General features: G+C 43.5%; 2 protein-coding genes and 2 non-coding genes across 6 annotated transcripts in view; 3 read left to right on the top strand and 1 right to left on the bottom strand.

Moving 5' to 3' along the window:
* Window positions 1–20,270, top strand: part of KCTD1 (potassium channel tetramerization domain containing 1) — an 802,770-nt gene that overhangs the window by 343,540 nt on the left and 438,960 nt on the right. The window lies entirely within an intron of this gene.
* On the top strand, window positions 10,008–10,112 carry LOC126005053 (small nucleolar RNA SNORA38). The gene has a single exon (XR_007494235.1). It is a non-coding gene; the product is annotated as a small nucleolar RNA SNORA38 (small nucleolar RNA).
* The window catches only part of SS18 (SS18 subunit of BAF chromatin remodeling complex), a 70,836-nt gene continuing 61,932 nt past the window's right edge, over window positions 11,367–20,270 (top strand). For both annotated transcript variants that reach the window (XM_049769565.1, XM_049769563.1), the window contains exons 1-2: window positions 11,367–11,446; window positions 16,576–16,652. In XM_049769565.1, coding sequence (XP_049625522.1) covers window positions 11,378–11,446; window positions 16,576–16,652 — 146 coding nt within the window. In that variant the 5' untranslated portion in view covers window positions 11,367–11,377. The remainder of the gene's footprint in view (window positions 11,447–16,575; window positions 16,653–20,270) is intronic.
* Window positions 17,236–17,338, bottom strand: LOC126004815 (U6 spliceosomal RNA). The gene has a single exon (XR_007494062.1). It is a non-coding gene; the product is annotated as a U6 spliceosomal RNA (small nuclear RNA).

Raw genomic sequence — 20,270 nt, 5'->3', positions numbered from 1 at the left:
AAAAAATAGATTAAAAAAAGTTAAGATTAAAAAATTTTAACTAAAGAATACATTAAAAAAGGGCCCGGAGAGATAGCACAGCGGCGTTTGCCTTGCAAGCAGCCGATCCAGGACCAAAGGTGGTTGGTTCGAATCCCGGTGTCCCATATGGTCCCCCGTGCCTGCCAGGAGCTATTTCTGAGCAGATAGCCAGGAGTAACCTCTGAGCACCGCCGGGTGTGGCCCAAAAACCAAAAAAAAAAAAAAAAAGAATACATTAAAAAAGTTAAGATTTGAGCCAAACAGATAGCATAGTGATAGGGTGTTTGCCTTGCACATGGCTGAACCAGGACAGACCAGGGTTTAATTCCCATATGGTCCCCAGAGCCTGCCAGGAGTAACCCCCTGAGGGTTGCCGGGTGTGGCCCCCAAAAATCCAAAATAAAATAAAATAAAATAAATAAAAGAATAGATTAAAAAAGTTAAGATTGAGGGCCGGGCGGTGGCGCTGGAGGTAAGGTGCCTGCCTTGCCTGCGCTAGCCTAGGACGGACCGCGGTTCGATCCCCCGGCGTCCCATATGGTCCCCCAAGAAGCCAGGAGCAACTTCTGAGCGCATAGCCAGAAGTAACCCCTGAGCGTCACAGGGTGTGGCCCAAAAACAAAAAAAAAAAAAAAAAAAAAAAAAAAGTTAAGATTGGAGTTAGAAGGAGAGCACAGCGGTAGGACATTTGCCTTGCACCAGCTGACCTGGAAAAACACTGATTCGATTCCCATATGGACCAAAAGCCAAAAAAAAAGTTAAGATTAAAAAAAAATTTTGTTTGTTTTTGTTTTTTGGGTCACACCTGGCAGCACTCAGGGTTACTCCTGGCTCTGTGCTCAGAAATTGCCCCTGGCAGGCACGGGGGACCATATGGGATGTCTGGATTTGAACCACCGTCTGTCCTGGGTCCACTGTATGCAAGACAAACACCGTATTCACTGTAGCCTCACCAAAGTTTCTTAAACTTTTTCTACTTACAAACCCTTTCACCCAAGAAAATTTTACATTATTTAAAAAATGATTTATGGGGGCCGGAGAGATAGCATGGAGGTAAGGCATTTGCTTTTCATGCAGAAGGACTGTGGTTCGAATCTAGGCATTCCCACAGGTCCTCTGTGTCTGCCAGGGGCGATTTCTGAGCATAGATCCAGGAGTAACCCCTGAGTGCTGCCGAGTGTGACCCAAAAAATAAGAAAAAAAAAACAAAAAAATGATTTATGGAATTTACTATCTCCCCAGCTAGTCCAATGGATTTAATAGACTACTAAAGTTCGTTAATGTGATTTTACGTTACAAACTTTAACACGAAACAATCATCTTATCTTTTGAGAATTGCTATATAACTATATTCAATGATAAAATGGAAAATATGTTAATAATAAATGAACATATATGAAGTAATAACAAAGAAATAAGATCTAGTTAAAGAGCCAGAGAGATAGAACAGAGATCAAAATGTTTGCCTTGCATCCTGAAAACCCCTAGCATCACATATGATCCCCTGAGCGTGGTCAGAGGTAATATGGCACAAAGCCAACAAAAACCCCTAATGGGGCCAAAGGGATAGCACAATGGTAGGGCATTTGCCTTGCATGCGGCAAACCCAGGACAGATCCAGGTTCGATTCCGGGCATCCCATTTTTTATTTTTTTTTTTATTTTTGGGCCACACCCGGCAGTGCTTAGGGGTGACACCTGGCTCTCTGTTCAGAAGTCACTCCTGGCAGGCCCAGGGAACCATAAGGGATGCCAGGATTTGAACCACCATTGGTTCTGGGTTGGTCACTTGCAAGGCAAACACCTTACCACTGTGCAATCTCTCTGGCTCCATGCTAGGAGAAATTTCTTTCTTTCTTTTTGGGTCACACCTGGCAGTGCTCAGGGGTTACTCCTGGCTCTATGCTCAGAAATTGCTCCTGGCAGGCTCAGTGGACCATACGGGATGCCGGGATTCGAACCACTGACCTTCTGCACGCAAGGGAAATGCCTTACCTCCATGCTATCTCTCCGGCCCCTACCAGGAGCCATTTCTAATCAGAGAGCCAGGAGTAACTCCTGAGTGCTGACGGATGTGGGCCAAAAACAAAAAACAAAAAAAGAAGGAAAAGCCACTGAGTATTACTGGGTGTGGCCAACTTCTACTCACCATTTAGAAAACTATTTAGAAAGAAGCAAATATAAAATTTAGAACTGAAAATAGGGGCCAGCGAGGTGGCACTAGAGGTAAGGTGTCTGCCTTGCAAGTGCTAGCCAAGGAAGGACCGCAGTTCAATCCCCCAGCGTCCCATATGGTCCCACCAAGCCAGGGGCAATTTCTGAGCGCTTAGCCAGGAGTAACCCCTGAGCATCAAACGGTGTGGCCCGAAAAACAAAAACAAAAAAATTAGAACTGAAAATAAAATAACTGAACTATAAAATTCTCTCTGTCTCTGTCTCTGTCTGCTCCTCTCTCTGTCTCTGTCTCTGTCCCTCTCTCTCTCTTGCTTTCTCTTCTCTTGTGGTGCCAAAGATTGAACTCATTGGACTCATACACTCACCCCTAAAATATAAATTTTTCTAAATTTAACAGAAGGAAGATAATAAAGTAAGGAAAGAATCAGTAAACTTGAAAATTAAATACATATTCTCAGAAGCTTGAGCGATATCACAACGGGTAGGGTATTGGCCTTGCACGTGGCTGACCATGGTACAATCTCCTGCATTTCATATGGTCCCCTGAGCACTGCCAGGAATGGCCCCTGAGCAGAGTCAGGAGTAATCCTTGAGTACTGCTGAGTGCTCCTCCTAAAATACCCCCCCGCAAAAAACAAAACAAAACAAAACAAAACAAAAAAAAAACAGATAACCATTATTCTCCTTCTCTGCAAAATTTTATATTTTTGTAGGTGTTACAATTTTTGCCAAATTGGGTTTTCCTTTTACAGAAGTCCCTGTTAGTAAGTATTAGAAAGTCTATTTAATAGTTATGAATTCCAGGAGCCAGAGAGATAGCATAAAGGTAAGGTGTTTGCTTTGAATGCAGATGCATGGTGGTTCGAATCCCGGCATCCCATGTGGTCCCCCGAGCCTGTGGGGGCAATTTCTGAGCATAGAGCCAGGAGTAGCCCCTGAGCGCTGCTGGGTGTGACCCAGAAACCAAGAAAAAAAAAAAAAAGAAAAAAACAGAAAAACAAACAAAAACAAAACAAAACAAAAAATAACACGAATTCCACAGATAGTTATTTGCCTAAAAAGCTTTTTATTTTATCTTCCTTCAAATCTGAGTGATAACTTAATAATGTACAACATTGTTGGCTGGAGATTTTTTCTATTCAGTACTTTGTACATATATACATATATATATATATATATATATATATATATATATATATATATATATACATACTTTGTACTCCTATGGAAATTCTGTTGAGAGGTCTGCTGTTAGTTCTTTGGGCTCCCTCACGTGTGTTGCTTTCCTTTACTCTCACTAATTTTAGGATTTTCTATACCCGAGATTTCCCTTTTCATTTCAAACATAATATGTCTTGATATATGTCTGTGTGAATTTATTTTATTTGGAACTCTTTGAGAGTCATGAATCTGGGCATTGAATTCCTTTCTCAGCTTAGGGAGGTTCTTGGCTAGTATTTCTTTTTCTTTTTTTCTTTACTTTTGGTTTTGAGGGCACACTCTGCAAAAGTCAAGGGTTATTCTTGTCTCTGAACTAAGAAATTCCTCCTGGCATGACTGGGGGTGGGGTGGGGTGAGGAGGTGGTTAGAACATACACGAAACTGCCTATGCTATATTAAGTATTATGCTATTATATGTACATGGATGTTTTATTTTAATCTAGGCCTATTTTTTAATTTTATTATTATTATTTTTCGGGGGGGGCACACCTGGTGACGCTCAGGGGTTACTCTTGGCTATGCGCTCAGAAATTGCTCTTGGCTCGGGGATCATATGGGACATCGGGAATCGAACCCAGGTTCGTTCTTGGTCAGCTGATGCAAGGCAAAAACATCCTACCACAATGTTATCCTCCAGCTCCAAAGCTAGGCCTATTCTTTTCATTTTATTTCACACTTAGCTCTTGTATTGGGTGCAATGTCTGAGGATTGCACAACTGGTTTTGGTGCCAACAACCAGTGGTTGCTAAAAGGTTTCCTATGTGATAGAGCTCACATATGTGTGACACTGAAGTTTGCATTTCATGACGTAGGAGCAGTGCCAAGAATCAAACTCATGACCTCATTGTCTGAAAGTCATGATGGTCTACATATCACGAGGCCTATTATTTTTCTTTTATCAAGATGTAAGCTGTTTTTTGACTGTCTGTTCCATAATTTCTTTGAGCTCTTTAGACATCCTCAGCAATTCCTCTCTGGAATCTTTTTCAAAGAGATATTATGTAGGTGGATATTCCTGGTTGAGACTTGAAGGTTCCTATTGTTGTCTGCTTCCCATGGTAGGATTCTGAGCTGTTTTCCAATGGTAGTGTGGGGGTGATTCTTTCTAATACACAATTGGTGTCACCCCCAATGCCAGGGAGGACTCTGGAGGAGCTTGACCAGTGTTGGTCTCTTCCACCTCTCAAGGATATTCCCTTCCAGTTTGGAGTTACTTTGCAAATATGTGGAGCCTCTGTGCTCACTCAAGGAATGTGCTCTTTGGCATGAACTTACTACTACTCTGTGATTAGAGTTCAATTGTTTATTGTCCCCAGAACACTTTTGTGGGTATTTGAGGGAATGCTGATTGACGTAAGGGCTAATATACTGTTGTGGTTGGGGTAGCCATACTCAGGAACCATGCCTTCTGCTGTCTAACCTGTGGGAGGGGCCAACCAAAGTCTTCTTTAGTTAAGGTCATGCCAGCCCGGTGGAGTTTTGTATTGTTTGGCCTTACTGTGATTATTCCCATCAAAAAGATGCAATGACCATGCTGGAGTGCATGCTTTGCATGTTTGAGGCCCAGGTTTAATCCTTGGCACCTCATGTTCCTCTGAACACTTCTGTAAGAGATCCCCCAGGCACTGAGCCAAAGTAGCTCTAGCGCACTTCTAAGTGTAATCCATAAGTCAGAATTAATAAAAATGTCAGAAATGTTCTCTTGAATGCTTCTCAAGCTGATAAATATCTGATTATATCTTTTTGGCTTCAATATTTACAACTTAAGGATATTTTTTATTATATTTGATTCACTTAGATAATCTGGGTCAATTTGTTTTAAATTTATTTATTTATTATTGTATGTATATATGTGTGTTTGTGTTTGTTTTGTAGTACAGGTGTGCTCAGGAATTATTCCTGGCTCTGCACTCAGGGATCACACCTAGCGAGGTTCGGGGAACTATATGGAGTGTCAGATTTCAAATCCAAATTGGCTATGTGCAAGGCAAATACCCTACCAGATGTCTTATTACTTCAGCCCCACTTTCTAGTTTTGATATGTATCTATTTCCTACCTTATGAGATTATTGAATATAAATAATTCGTGACTTATAATTTAAATACCTTCTATGATTTTACTTTTTTATGTTTGTTTGTTTTTTGAGCTACACCCATCGGCACTAAGGGGTTACTCCTGGTTCTGCGCTCAGAAATAACTCCTGGCAGACTCAGGGGACCATATAGGATGCTAGGTCAAACCCAGGTTGGCCATCTGCAAGTCCAATGCCCTATCTGCTGTGCTATTGCTCCAGCCCCGATTTTACATATTTTTAATGTGTTAAAACTATGATAATTCTAAAGGATCTAAGTAAAATAATCATGTAGCACAATGGCTATTCATAATAAATGCTCAATGAATTATGAAATACCAAATTATTTCAAATAGTCATTTGGATAGCATAGTTGTTTTCAGGAAGGTGAATGAAAGAGACCTGACCTAAGATATTCTTAACCTGTGCATTTGTCACAGTGTATTAAAATTACAGAGAACTTCACATAAAGTTTTTTTTTTTTTATCAGCCACACCTGGTGATGCTCAGAGGCTATTCCTGGCTATGCACTCAGAAATCGCTCCTGGTTTGGGGGACCATATGGGACACCGGGGGAATTGAACCAAGTCCATCACATAAAGTATTTTTACAGTAATAATTCTATTAATTCTCAAAAATATTCCACTCACTTCCTTCTTAATTTGTTAATGTTTGGTATTGTAAGAAGAGATGGAAATCGGGGCCGGAGAGATAGCATGGAGGTAAGGTGTTTGCCTTTCATGCAGGAGGTCATCAGTTCGAATCCGGCTTCCCAATGGTCCCCTGTGCCTGCCAGGAGCAATTTCTGAGCCTGGAGCCAGGAATAACCCCTGAGCACTGCTGGGTGTGACCCAAAAACCACACACACACACACACAAAAAAAAAAAAAAAAAAAAAGAAGAGATGGAAATGACTCAGACTGACATGGACAGAACCTACTTGGAAATTTTTCTGAAATATTGAAATAGCATCTCTTATGAAGAAATGGAAAAGGTAATTGTTCTCACCTGGAATAATGATAATGTATATAGATGCATGCTGTTCTTCTCACAGTTTTGAAATCTGTGTAAGTCACAATGCAGAATGACTTATTAAATGCCATGGAGACAATGAATAGAAATATTTTGAAAGGTATTACCTGAGGGTTTTTGCTCTGAGCCCAATTACAAAAAGACAGACCTAGTCTATCCCTTTCCAATGTTGCATTCTAAGAACTTATATCAACACAGGGCTTACAGTATCAGCAAGTTTGATTGTTCATTATATTAATTATAAAGCAGGAAAAATAAACAAAATGCTTATGTAAAAATAATCACAATATCTTCAAAAGCATAATGTTTTTCTTTTTTTTTTTTTTTTTGGTTTTTGGGCCACACCCTGTGACGCTCAGGGGTTACTCCTGGCTATGCGCTCAGAAGTTGCTCCTGGCTTCTTGGGGGGACCATATGGGATGCCGGGGGATCGAACCGCGGTCCGTCCTAGGCTAGCGCAGGCAAGGCAGGCACCTTACCTCCAGCGCCACCGCCTGGCCCCAGCATAATGTTTTTCATTAAGATAAATTTGAGGGCCCGGAGAGATAGCACAGCGGTGTTTGCCTTGCAAGCAGCCGATCCAGGACCAAAGGTGGTTGGTTCGAATCCCGGTGTCCCATATGGTCCCTTGTGCCTGCCAGGAACTATTTCTGAGCAGACAGCCAGGAGTAACCCCTGAGCACAGCCGGGTGTGGCCCAAAAACCAAAAAAAAAAAAAAAAAAGAAAAAAAAAGATAAATTTGAGGGGCCAGAGAGATAGCATGGAGGTAAGGTGTTTGCCTTGCATGCAGAAGGACGGTGGTTCGAATCCCGGCATCCCATATGGTCCCCCGTGCCTGCCAGGAGCGATTTCTGAGTGTAGAGCCAGGAGTAACTGTGTGCTGCCAGGTGTGGCCCAAAAACCAATCAATCAACCAAGTTAGAAAAAAATATTTTAACAAATATATACATTTAAAAAAAATTCTTTTTTTTTTTTTTTTTTTTTGGTTTTTGGGCCACATCAGGCAGTGCTCAGGGGTTACTCCTGGCTGTCTGCTCAGAAATAGCTCCTGGCAGGCATGGGGGACCATATGGGACACCGGGATTCGAACCAACCACCTTTGGTCTTGGATCGGCTGCTTGCAAGGCAAATGCCTCTGTGCTATCTCTCCGGGCCCTAAAATAAATTCTTTTTTTTTTTTTGGTTTTTGGGCCACACCCGTTTGACGCTCAGGGGTTACTCCTGGCTATGTGCTCAGAAATCGCCCCTGGCTTGGGGGGACCATATGGGACGCCGGGGGATCGAACCGCGGTCCTTCCTTGGCTAGCGCTTGCAAGGCAGACACCTTACCTCCAGTGCCACCTACCCGGCCCCTAAAATAAATTCTTAAATGAAAATGTTTGAACATGAAAAATGTCATAATTACATTTTTCTTATGAAATGTGCTTGTATTCTCTAATATAAATATTCAAGAATTGTTTATTCAAATTATTTTACTTGTAGTGTATGATCTCTACCCCTTCATGAAAAAACTTTTTTTACTCCCTTTTTATTTTTTTTATACATGGCTATATTCCATGGTTATTTCTTACTCCCTCTAATCCCCTCACCTTTTTATTTTATGTTTTTATTTTTAGGAATCTGGGCCACAACCAGTGATGCCCAGGGATTTCTCCTGGCTCTGCGTTCATAATATACTCTTGGCAGACTCAGAGGACCTTATAAGATGCCAAGAATCACACCTGGGTTGGCTGCATACGAAGCAATTGCATGTGCTATTGCTCTGGCCCTATCCCTCACCTATTTTTGTTTGTTTGTTTTGTTTTGTTTTTGGGTCACACCCGGCAGAGCTCAAGGGTTACTTCTGACTCTACACTCAGAAAACGCTCCTGGCAGGCTGGGGCCTGGGGGAGCATATGGGATGCGGGATTCGAACCACCGTCCTTCTGCATGCAAGCCAAACGCTTTACCTCCATGTTATCTCTGTGCCCCCTCCCTTACCTTTTTAATGTGACCTCAGTTCCATTTTCAAATGTCTTGATACCAGAGCTAAAAGATGACATTGTATATTCTGGTTAATGTGATGGCTGCTCTGTAGCTTAAGTTCCCAGAAAAATTTCTGAGACTTAAGCATACTTCTCATATTCATTCTCTATTTCTCCCTAACTAAATTTTGGGAATTCTCCCAACTCTGCTACAATTAAGTGAGTATCTTGAGATCCCTATACAAAGGTGAAGGTATAGTGAGGTAGAATTAACTTTTTGTTTTTGTGTCATACTCAGTGGTGCACACACCTGGTGGTGCTGTGGATCACATGTGGTACCAGGGTTGATCCAGGTCAGTTGTGTACAAGACTTATACCCTACTCACTGTACTGTATCTCTTTTCTTTCCCCTAACTTATCGCATATAAAGTTTCCTAAATTCTAAAAAGTTCCTTCAGGAGATAAGGCGTTTGCCTTTCATGCAGAAGGACGGTGGTTCGAATCTCGGCATCCCATATGGTTCCCTGTACCTGTCAGGGACGACTTCTGAGCATAGAGTCAGGAGTAACCACTGAGTGCTGCCGGGTGTGACCCAAAAAAACCAATATCTATCTATCTATCTATCTATCTATCTATCTATCTATCTATCTATCTATCTATCTATCTATCTTCTCCCAGGGGATTCCCTCTATTTCTGAGCCCTTTTGCTAATGCTTCCCAACTGATTTTGAGAGGATAATGCAAAGAAAAATGACAGCACTTTCATATACATATTATATATAAAAAAGGCTGTAGTTTTTCCATGCTCAGGGGATTGTAGATGTCCCAGAATAGTGTTTCTTAACTCTTTCTCTATAATAGCCCCATTCTGAATGCTTCTTCTTTGTGGTCCCTGTCCTACCAATTGATGCCTAATTAGGCACCTATGTTGGCTCTCCATTTTCTTGATTTTCATCGTTGGGCTTCTTTGAATATTCTTGGGGCCCAAAGAGGGCCATAAGACCTCAGTGGGAAAATGCTGTCCTAGTCTACAGTACTTCTTTTCAGTTGATCTTCCGTTTGTAGTTTAAGCAAAGAAAGTAAAAAGAGATAATTTAAACAAAGACATCTTTGGTTGTTCTCATGGGTCAGGTTGATATTTAATTTGGGGGGGGGGTGTTACACCCAGCAGCACTCAGGGGTTACTCCAGGCTCTACAGTCAGAAATCACTCCTGGCAGGCACGGGGGACCATATGGGATGCTGGGATTTGAACCACGGTTCAAGCTGGATCCGTTGCGTGCAAGGCAAACACCATACCACTGTGCTATCTTTTTGGCCCCCTCAATACTTATTATTTTTTTTTCAATATTTCTCCCCAGGTCTCAACCCATTCCCTGCAGAAAGTCAGTTAGCTACTTTTTCTAGGACTCTTGTTCTTGAGGATTTCAGTGCTATCTGCCAATGTCCCATATGGTTCCCCGTGCCTGCCAGGAGCTATTATTTCTGAGCAGCCAGCCAGGAGTAACCCCTGAGCACTGCTGGGTGTGGCCCAAAAACAAAAAACAAACAAACAAAAAGAAATGTGGACCTGGAGAAATTTAGGGCTAGCTTGCTCCTTGCAGGTCCAAGATCAACAGTCCCACATTGGGGGTGAAAATAAAGAAAAGAAAAGGAAAGAAAGGAAAAGAAAGAAAGGAAAAGAAAGAAAGAAAGAAAAAGAAAGAAAGAAAGAAGGAAGGAAGGAAGGAAAGAAAGAAAGAAAGAAGGAAGGAAGGAAAGAAAGAAAGAAAGAAAGAAAGAAAGAAAGAAAGAAAGAAGGAAGGAAGGAAGGAAGGAAGGAAAGAAAGAAGGAGGGAAGGAAGAAAAAAGGAGGGAAGGAAGAAAGGAAAGAAAGAAGAGGAAAGAAAAAAGGAAGAAAGAAAGGAAGAAAAGAACATCAACTCATTCCTACATGCTCCAAGCTCCTTTCATAATCGGAAAGTTTTGCTTGATCCCCTTATATCAACCTGAAGCTTAATTGACTAACTATTGAGTGTAGTATAGCTAGTGGGAGAAAATAGGGGAGCAGGTTGCCTAGACCTAGATGCAAGCCAGAGGCGCACTTCTTTTTTTTTGGTTTTTGGGCCACAGCCGTTTGACGCTCAGGGGTTACTCCTGGCTATGCGCTCAGAAATCGCCCCTATGGGACGCCGGGGGATCGAACCGCGGTCCGTCCCACGCTAGCGCTCGCGAGGCAGACACCTGACCCCGGCCCCCAGAGGCGCACGTCGCAGCTAAGGCGCGCTGCGTGCAGCTTCGCTCCTCTCTGGCCCAGCTAGGCAACAAGTTGGCCAACAGCCCCTGAGCACAGGTCACATCACAGCCTCGGTCTCGGGACCTGGGGTCACGCTTGGTGGCACCGCGTAGGGGTGCGTGTGGGAGCGAGGCTTCGGAGGGGCGCTTTTGCTTGGGGGGGGGGGCGTAGCCGAATCCGTTCAAACCAGCGAATCGGCGCTCGGCCAGCGCCAGCTCCTCTCGTTCCTCCCCTCCCTCCTCCTCCCTCCTCCCCCTCCCGCGGCGGCGGCGGCGGCGGCGGCGGCGAAACCATTTCCTGACTCGCGGCGGCTGCGGGCTGTCCCATTCGCGCAAGGGCGGGGGGTGGCGGCGGAGCGCGGCCGGGAGGAGAGTCGGGCGAGCGGGTCGGCGGAGATCGCGAGGCGGCCTCCAGGCGCGACGGCTCCGGAGTGACTCCTCGGCGTCAGACTCGAGCGGGCCCGAGCGCTCGGCCGGGGCGGCCCGACCCGGTCGGCCCCGCAGCGCCCCCGTCCCGCGCCGCCTTCCCGCGGTGGTCCGGGCCGAGCGTCGCGCCGGCGCCGCCTCCGGGAGGGCGCCTCCTCCGCTCGGGACTCGCCCTGGGCGGCCGCGGCGGCAACATGTCGGTGGCGTTCGCCGCCCCGAGGCAGCGCGGCAAGGGGGAGATCACGCCCGCCGCCATCCAGAAGGTGAAGGGCGTCGAGGGCCGGCGAGGGAGGCCGGGGGGGCCGGCTCCTTCCTGGGGCGCGTGGGAGCGTGGGCGCGGGCCTCGGGGACGGGGGCCCGGGGCTCGGAGCGGCCCTTCCCGCGCGGGCCGGGCGCTCGGCTCGCTGCTCGCGGCACAAAGCCGGGGGACGGCGGCCGCGACGGAGGGGCGGCCGTGGGGCGCCTGGAGGTCCGGGTCCGGGGCCGGTCGCCGCCGCCTCCGCCCCGCGCTCCCCACGGACTCCCACCTAGCTGCGCCCCAGGCCCGGGGGAAGTTGGGCGAGGGGGGAAGGAGGACCCGGAGGCCCCGCCGCGCCTTCTTGCTTTCTCTTCCAAAAGTAAGGCAGGGCTTTCTTAGGATGTTTTCGAACATGCATGCTCGACGGCAAGGGACCATTTCTCAGCACATCTGTGTCTCCCTGTACATGTTGCATTTTGTCTTATTCATAGTTTCTTCTCTTTTAAGAAGTGCATGCTTTTATCAGGATGTTTTCCATAACACGCGTGCTTTATGGTAGAGTCGACTTCTTTTTTAGCAGTACACGCATTTTGATATCTATGTCTCTCCATATACATGTTTCCAGGATGTTTTATTTATGACTTCTTTTCTTTTTTCCCTTGGTTTTCGAGCCACATCAGGAGTTAGGTTTATGATTTCTTTTTTGTTTGCTTGTTTGCTTTTTGTTTGGGGGCCACACTTGGTAATGCTCAGGGTTTATATATATATATATATATTGTTTTTGGGCCACACTTGGTGATCCATGCTCAGGGGTTCTATTTATAATTTCTTTTTTCCAAATTATTCATGTTTTATTGATGGATGAAAAGGCACCCCATAGTTGACACAACTGATCCTGCTACAATAGTTTCAGGACTCAGGACGGCTTCTTTGCTTTCGTCCGTTTATTGCCATGTGGAGCCCAGAGCTCAGCTGGCTGGGTGGATGGATGGAGGCGCCCAGGCCTCCCTGCCAGTGTGGGGGAGACGCTGCGATCTCAGCTACCACCGACTAACTACCCACCCGAGTCGTGAACTCCAAATACACGAGCAAGGGCCAAGGCAGGGCAGGGCAGGCGCTGTGGTGGCCCTGTGCCTACCCTCCTCCTGCCTGCCTGCTTGCCCGTTGGGGAGTGGGGGGACACAAAGGTTCCTCATTGTTCTCTGTCCCTGGTTGCCTACGCGTTCTGAACGTCAGCCCTGCTCGACTTTGGGACAGGCTAGTTTGCTAAACTCAACTTAGCCGTTTACCTGAAATGTTCCCGTTTTGTTTTCATGCCCCCGGAGTTTGGATGAAGCTGGGAGAAGCCCAGAGAGTGTCCACCACGTCCAGGACTACTACTATTACTACCACCACTACCCTGGGCGCAATAGCACGCCCAATTGATTGATGTTAATGGCTTTCTGTTTCCTATCTGTTCTCTCTCCTGTGGCATTTGACGTGTGCCCAATTGTTGCTTTTAATGTTTTGAATGAATCAGATCGTCAGTCCTGGAATTGCAAGCGCTGTCCTGCCAAGGGAAGTAAAAAACAAAAATCTCCAGCACACCCAAGTGCAAAGCGTACATCCCGAACTTTTCGTGTTTTTATTTTTATTTTTGAACTTTAGAGAAGTTCTAAGTTTTGCTTTTCTTTTCTTTTTTTTTCCCTCTAGGCAGGGTTTTCCTTTCACTCTCTTAGGTATTTAAATAGGGCGATCCATGGAGTGTCTCATTTTATAGTGTGGAGGGCTTAATGTCAGATGTGAGACATAATCTAAGAGTGAAGTTTCTTAGAGGAATGTGTGGAGAAAACATGTATATATGTTCAGGACTTAAATTATGAGCAAATTATTCAGCAAATTTTAGAGGTTATTCCCTTTAAACTTCTTTTATTTTATTTTATTTTTTTTGTGGTTTTTGGGTCACACCCGCCAGTGCTCAGGGGAAACTCCTGGCTCCAGGCTCAGAAATTGCTCCTGGCAGGCACAGGGGACCATATGGGAAGCCGGATTCGAACTGATGACCTACTGCATGAAAGGCAAATGCCTTACCTCCATGCTATCTCTCCGGCCCCAACTTCTTTTATTTTTGAGGGATTTGTGCCACCCCTTGCAGTCTTGGGATTGCTGCTACTGATTCTGTGCCCTGGTACCTCTCCGCTGTTTTAGGTGATAATGTAGTGTGCCAGGGATCACGCCCAGGTCCTAAACATGTAAGACAAATAAATGCCTTCACCCCTGTACTATTCCTCCAGTCCTTTAAGCTCCTGAAATTGTTAATGCTTTGTACTTTTTTTTTTTTTTTTTTGTGGTTTTTGGGTCACACCCGGCAGTGCTCAGGGGTTATTCCTGGCTCCAGGCTCAGAAATTGCTCCTGGCAGGCACGGGGGACCATATGGGACGCCGGGATTCCAACCGATGACCTCCTGCATGAAAGACAAACGCCTTACTTCCATGCTATCTCTCTGGCCCTGCTTTGTACATTTTAGCAGAGCTGGCTCAGAAGCTAACTGGCCATTTTAAAACTGCTTTATTAGAACTCTTTCTTCCATGCTATTTTGGCATAAATAAATGATTTTTAAAACTTTATTTTAAAATTTTATTATCTTAACACCCATGTTTACAAAGTTGCTCATAATTTACTTACTCCAGGCATTCAAAGTTGTTCATACTACAGTTGTTTTGGGCATTCAGTGTTCCAACACCAGTTCTATCATCACTGTGACCATCTCACCATTGTCCCCAGTTTCCCACCCTTACTGGCAACCTGCCCCCTTAGGAGGCACAAGATAATTTATTTTATACAGCATCTTTTTTTGTTTGTTTGTTTGTTTGTTTTTGGGTCACACCCAGCAGCGCTCAGGGGTTACTCCTGGCTCTACACTCAGAAATTGCTCCTGGCAGGCTCGGAGGACCATATGGGATGCTGGGATTCGAACCACTGTCCTTCTGCATGCAAGGCAAACGCCCTTCTTTCATGCTATCTCTCTGACCCTCTTTATATTGCATCTTAAATGCCTAATGGAATTATTGAAAAAGAGTTTAGTAAAAGAAAATTTGTGAGGGGAGTGATAGTACGATGAGTCTACTTGCCTTAGGTGTGGCTAACCCAGGTTGGATCCCCAGTATCTCATATGGTTTCTAGAGCACTGCCAAGAGTGATTCCTGAGTTCACAGTCAGGAGTAACTCTTGAGGACCACTGGGTATGACCCCAAACCCTCCAAGTCCCCAAATTGTGAAAATTATTACATTACATAATTAGGTTATTGAGTTTACTAAGCTGTTTGTTACTAATTTAACTTTGTCATTGGTTTTGTTTATTGGGATTAGTTGGCTTCTATGCTACTTTCTCATCAAATTTGGCGTACTCCTTCTGGGCTGTCAGTATTGTGGAATTTTGTATCCTACTTGCACTCTGAGAAATTGGGTGGCTCAGTTTTATGGTGGTAGCTAGGGGAAGTGCTGGGGATTCCAGAAGTACTGGGAGTGGGGTGGGGGTTGTCTGCCCTACTTCAAGAAGACTCAGGAGTTCTCAGCCTGGGAACCAGCATACCCAGAGATTCCATTAATGTGGCATCTCTGCAGAGATTAGTTAGTTACATTGCAGTGAAGTTGGGTGGTTTGTTGGTTTGCATGGTAGAGCCTGTGGTGTGTGGTTGCTGGGCCTCCCCCAGGGCAGAGACTCCATCCTCCTCTGAGGGAGCCCCAAAGTTTTGAGCCAGAAGACCTGTGCACTGTGACCTGTAGCAGAGTGGCTTTTATCTTTTGACATTGTTAGTGAAGCTGTGGAACTGGGCCTATGACTTTACATGTGGCAGCTGTCAGATGAATTATTTAATTAACTCTTGAAGCTAATGTTGCTTTGAATTGTTGTAGAAGACAGGATGGTAAATTGCTATTTTTTTTCAAACTTTTGTGGCAACTTAATTAAAATGGTAAGCTCATAAAATATTATTACACATAAAGTGTATAATAAATATAGTCTTTGATATTATAGTTGATTTGTTCTATATTTGGAGTATTACAGAGCTATAGTGTATAAACTTCGTAAATTTTTTAAATACCTGGTAATGCTCAGGACTTTTATTTATTTATGTATTTTTTTATTTTTTGTGCTCAACGATCACTGTTGGTGGTGCTCGGAGTGGAATTTGTGGTACTGCAATCAAACACCAATGGGTTGCCAAGTACCTTGCCCTGCGTGTTACCTGTTGGGCCCTGTAAACCTTGTAAACTAGTCAATTTTCTCCTCAAATCTTAGGCTAATTTTCATCTATTTACTTTATTCTGGAGAAGGTTAAAATGAATTTTCTTTTTTTAAGAGATTTATTTATTTTGGGGCCACACCCAGCGGTGCTCAGGGTTTACTCCTGGCTTTGTGCTCTGAAATCGCTCTTGGCAGGCTCAGGGCACCATACAGGATGCTGGTAATTGAACCTGGTCTGTCCAGGGTAGGCTGCTTGCAAGGCAAACTCCTTACCATTGTGCTATTCTTTGGCCCCTCAAATGAATTTTCTTTTTTTTTTTTTTTTTTGTTTTTGGGTCACACCCGGCAGCGCTCAGGCATTACTCCTGGCTCTATGTTCAGAAATTGCTCGTGGAGGCTCAGGGGACCATATAGGATGCCAGGATTCGAACCACCGACCTTCTGCATGCAAGCAAACACCTTACCTCCATGTTATCTCTCTGTCCCCTCAAATGAATTTTCTTAGTGCTACAAATCATTAGTGTTACAAAACTAGATAAAGGTTAGATACGAGAGAAACTCAGATTTCCCCTTCTGAGCTTCAATTATTTTAAAAGGCATACAATTTAAATAGAGGTATTTAAAATGAAATAATTGGGACTTGAGACACAGCACAGAGGTTAAGGCACTTATCTTGGATTAACAACTCTGTTTGCTTTTTAAAAGCATATATGCTCTCCTGACCTTGCAGGTTGCAGTCCTGAAGTACCACCCCAAGTACTGTCAAGGTGTGGCTCTCTTTCTCTCCGTCTTTCTCTCTGTCCCTCCACTCCTCCCCTTTCTTCCTCCAATCCTTGGACCCTAGCACTGAGTTTCTATAAATCTGAGGGCTTGGAAGAAACTTTATATTGTACTAGATTTACAATGAACTTTTTTTTTTTCATTTCAGATGTTGGATGAAAATAACCACCTTATTCAGTGTATAATGGACTATCAGAACAAAGGAAAGACTTCAGAGTGTTCTCAGTAAGATTGATATGAAAATTTTTTTGTATTGGTTAACTTTTTATTAATAATATCAACGTTATGAGAGGTGGGGTGTTGGTGTATATATATATGTACATATATATGACTTAATGGTTGTGCACTTGCATTATATGTGAATATCTGGTTTAAGTCCTAATGCACACCAACCCCTCTTCAGTGTGAGGCTCCCCCCCATGTAAATAACAGTTTTACCTTTTTTTTTTTTTTTTTTTTTGTTCTTTGGGCCACACCCAGTGATCCTTAGGGGTTACTCCGCAGAAATTGTTCCTGACTTTGGGGACCATACGGGATGCTGGGAATCAAACCCAGGACCATTCTGGGTCAGCCGCATTACAATGCAAATGCCTATAGCGCCGGCCCATTTTTATCTTTTTAAGAATTACATCATTGGGCCAGAGTGGTGGTGCAAGTGGTAGGGTGTCTGCCTTGCATGCGCTAACCTAGGACAGCCTACGGTTCGATCCCCCAGCATCCCATATGGTCCCTCATGCCTGGAGTGATTTCTGTGCACAGAGCCAGGAGTAACCCCTGAGCATCACCAGCTCTGGCCCCAAAACAAAACAAAAGAAAAAATGAATTGTGATTTTTGCGTGTCATCCTTGCACAGGGGCCATGTTAATCTTCTCTGTATCCAATTTTAGTATGTGTGCTGCCGAAGCGAGCACAGAAAAATTGTAATTTTTGAGGTCATACCTGCAAGTGTTCAAGAACTACTCTGGCTTTTTGGTGGTTCTGGGAATCAAGCTCAGGCTTCCTGCATTGTAAAATATTGCTTAGCCCTTTGAGCTATCTTTTAAAAATAAGATTTTTAGGGGCTGGAGCAGTGGTACAAGCCATAAGGTATCTACCTTGCCTGTTCTAGCTTAGGACGACTGCGGTTTGATCCCCCGGAGTTCCATGTGGTCCCCCAAGCCAGGAGTGATTTCTGAGCCATTGGCATAGCCAGGAGTAATACTTGAGTGTCACCAGGTTTGGCCCAAAATCCAAAAAAAAAAAAAGATTTTTTTTAATGAGATTTAATTTGCATATATTAGGATTCAGTTTCTCTTAGTTGCATGGTTTAATGGTCTTTAGATATACATTTGTACTGCCAAAAACAAAGTTAAAAAATATTTTATTTAAAGACCAAGTATTACATAGTTGCTTATAATACATTTGTTCCAAAATCAATCCTACCACCAATAAATTACCTCCACCACTGTCCTTGGATTCCCATCCATTCTCAAGCCTACTCACTTGGCTAGCATGAAATAATACAGATACTGCTCGTTTAACGACCAAGTTCTATTTCAAGGTCTTGGTTGTTAAGCAAATTAGTCGTTAAGTGAGGAACTGCATGTACTGTATACAGTAGTACAGTATATGCATAGTACTTGACAATACAGTATTCTGAATAAGTAAAATAACAAGAAAGATCAAACTGAAAACTTCCACTTGTTTTAATTTGCATAGATTGTGTAATTTGCACACAGTACTGCAATGTATTACAGAATATAAAGTTAATAAAGTAGGTATGGTGAAGAGATGGTTGTAAGTGCGAGTGGTCGCTAAACAGGTAGGTCGTTAAGCGAGGAGTATCTGTATATTTTTATATTTTAGTTTTTGGGCCATACCCGCTGCACCCGGCTGCTTTCAGGGTTACTCCTGGCTCTGTACTCAGAACTCATGCCTAGCAGGCTCAGGGGACTGATCCTATGGGATGCCAGAGATCAAACCCGGGTCTGTCCTGGTAGGCTGCGTGCAAGGCAAATACCCTATCTTTGTGCTATTTCTCTGTCCCATTTATTTACTTTTATTTTTATTTTTTTTCGGTTTTTGGGCCACACCCGGTAACGCTCGGGGGTTACTCCTGGCTGTGCGCTCAGAAGTTGCTCCTGGCTTGGGGGACCATATGGGACGCCGGGGGATCGAACCGCGTCCAAGGCTAGCGCAGGCAAGACAGGCACCTTACCTCTAGTGCCACTGCCCGGCCCCTGTCCCATTTATTTTTAAAAACTATAGTAATAAAAAAATTTGTGAAAAGTTATCTTACAATGAGTTGATTAAGTCATTGTCAGAAGGTTTGGTATGATTTGTTGCTAGTTGATTTCAGTTAATTACTTTGTTTCTAAACATTAGGTGGCTTTGAATTAATTTTGATGTCTAAATTAGTTTGTTTCTATTGGTTACTCCTGGCTCTGTGCTCAGAAATCTCTCCTGGAAGGCTTGGGGGACCATATGGGACCAGGAATCAAATCCCTGTTGGCTGTATACAAGGCAAACACCATACTGCAGTGCCATTACTCTGGCCCCGTCTGTGCAGTTTTTTAAATAACCTCTCCTGTCTGTCTGTCTGTCTGTCTGTCTGTCTGTCTGTCTGTCTGTCTGTCTGTCTCTAGGGTTAATTCTGGCTCTGCTCAGAAATTGCTCCTGGAGACTTGGGGGACCATATGGGAGGTTGGAATTTGAACCACTGTCTCCTTAGGTCGGCTGTGTGCAAGGCAAACGCCCTGTTACTGTGCTATCTCTCTGGTCTCCTCTTGATTTTTAAAAAAGAAAAATTTCTTAGTGATGAAATACCAATTTTTTTCTTTTACTTAAATCAGTGTTATATATTAATAATTATTTTTTTGATCACATTTGGCAGCACTCGGGCATTACTCCTGGCTCTATGCTCAGAAATCGCTCCTGGCAGGCTCGGGGGACCATATGGGATGCCGGGATTCGAACCACTGTCCTTCTGTGTCTAAGGCAAACGCCTTACTGCTGTGCTATCTCTCCAGCCTCATATTAATACAGTCTTAAAATTTAGAGAAGAAGGAAATCTGATTTCTGGATTTTTTGTTTGTTTTGTGCTGGTTTTGGATCAGGGATTACTCCGGGTTCTGCATCCATGAATCGTTTCTGGCATGGCTTGGGAGACCAGATGGGATGCCAGGAATTTTACCATTTAATCTGGGTTGGGCTTGTGCAAGGCAGACACCTTGCCCATTTTACTATCTAGCCCCAGCCATAGTTTTTCGTATGCCTTTTAATGCTGTTTACTTGTATCACTTTATTCATCTTTTATCTATTTATTTTTGCTTATTTACATATCAGTGTGAATAAAATTATTGAAAGAACACAGCAAACATTTTTGTGAAAATCATTGTATCTTGTGATGGTTATTAAGGTCATTTAGTCATTGTCAGGCTTACTAAGCAATTGTTGCTCATTGCTCTTTATGTTATTTGTGAACATTAGGTGGCTTTGAATCTACACTGTCCTTTTTTCCCTTTTTTTAAACCGAATTACTGTGACCACAAATATATATACCTATATACTCGAGTGTAAGCCAAATCTCCTTAATTTTACCCTAAAAATTGGGAAAAAAAAAATTGGGAAAAACGTAGTGACTCAAGTATAAGCAAGGTAGAAAATGCAACAGTCACTGGTAAATTTCAAAAATAAAAATATATAACCAAAACAGTTTCAATAATTGAGGAATGATAAATAAATAAATAAGTAAATAAATACATGATGACATTTACATTCATGATTGTTTGTTATACTGTATACCATTAACATACCACATTAACCCATAGTATTCAACGGCGACTTTAATAAAGTGAATAAGCC

Source organism: Suncus etruscus, chromosome 3 (genome assembly GCF_024139225.1).
Source record: "Suncus etruscus isolate mSunEtr1 chromosome 3, mSunEtr1.pri.cur, whole genome shotgun sequence".
NCBI lineage: Eukaryota > Metazoa > Chordata > Mammalia > Eulipotyphla > Soricidae > Suncus > Suncus etruscus.
This window is presented reverse-complemented; position numbering and strand designations above follow the sequence as displayed.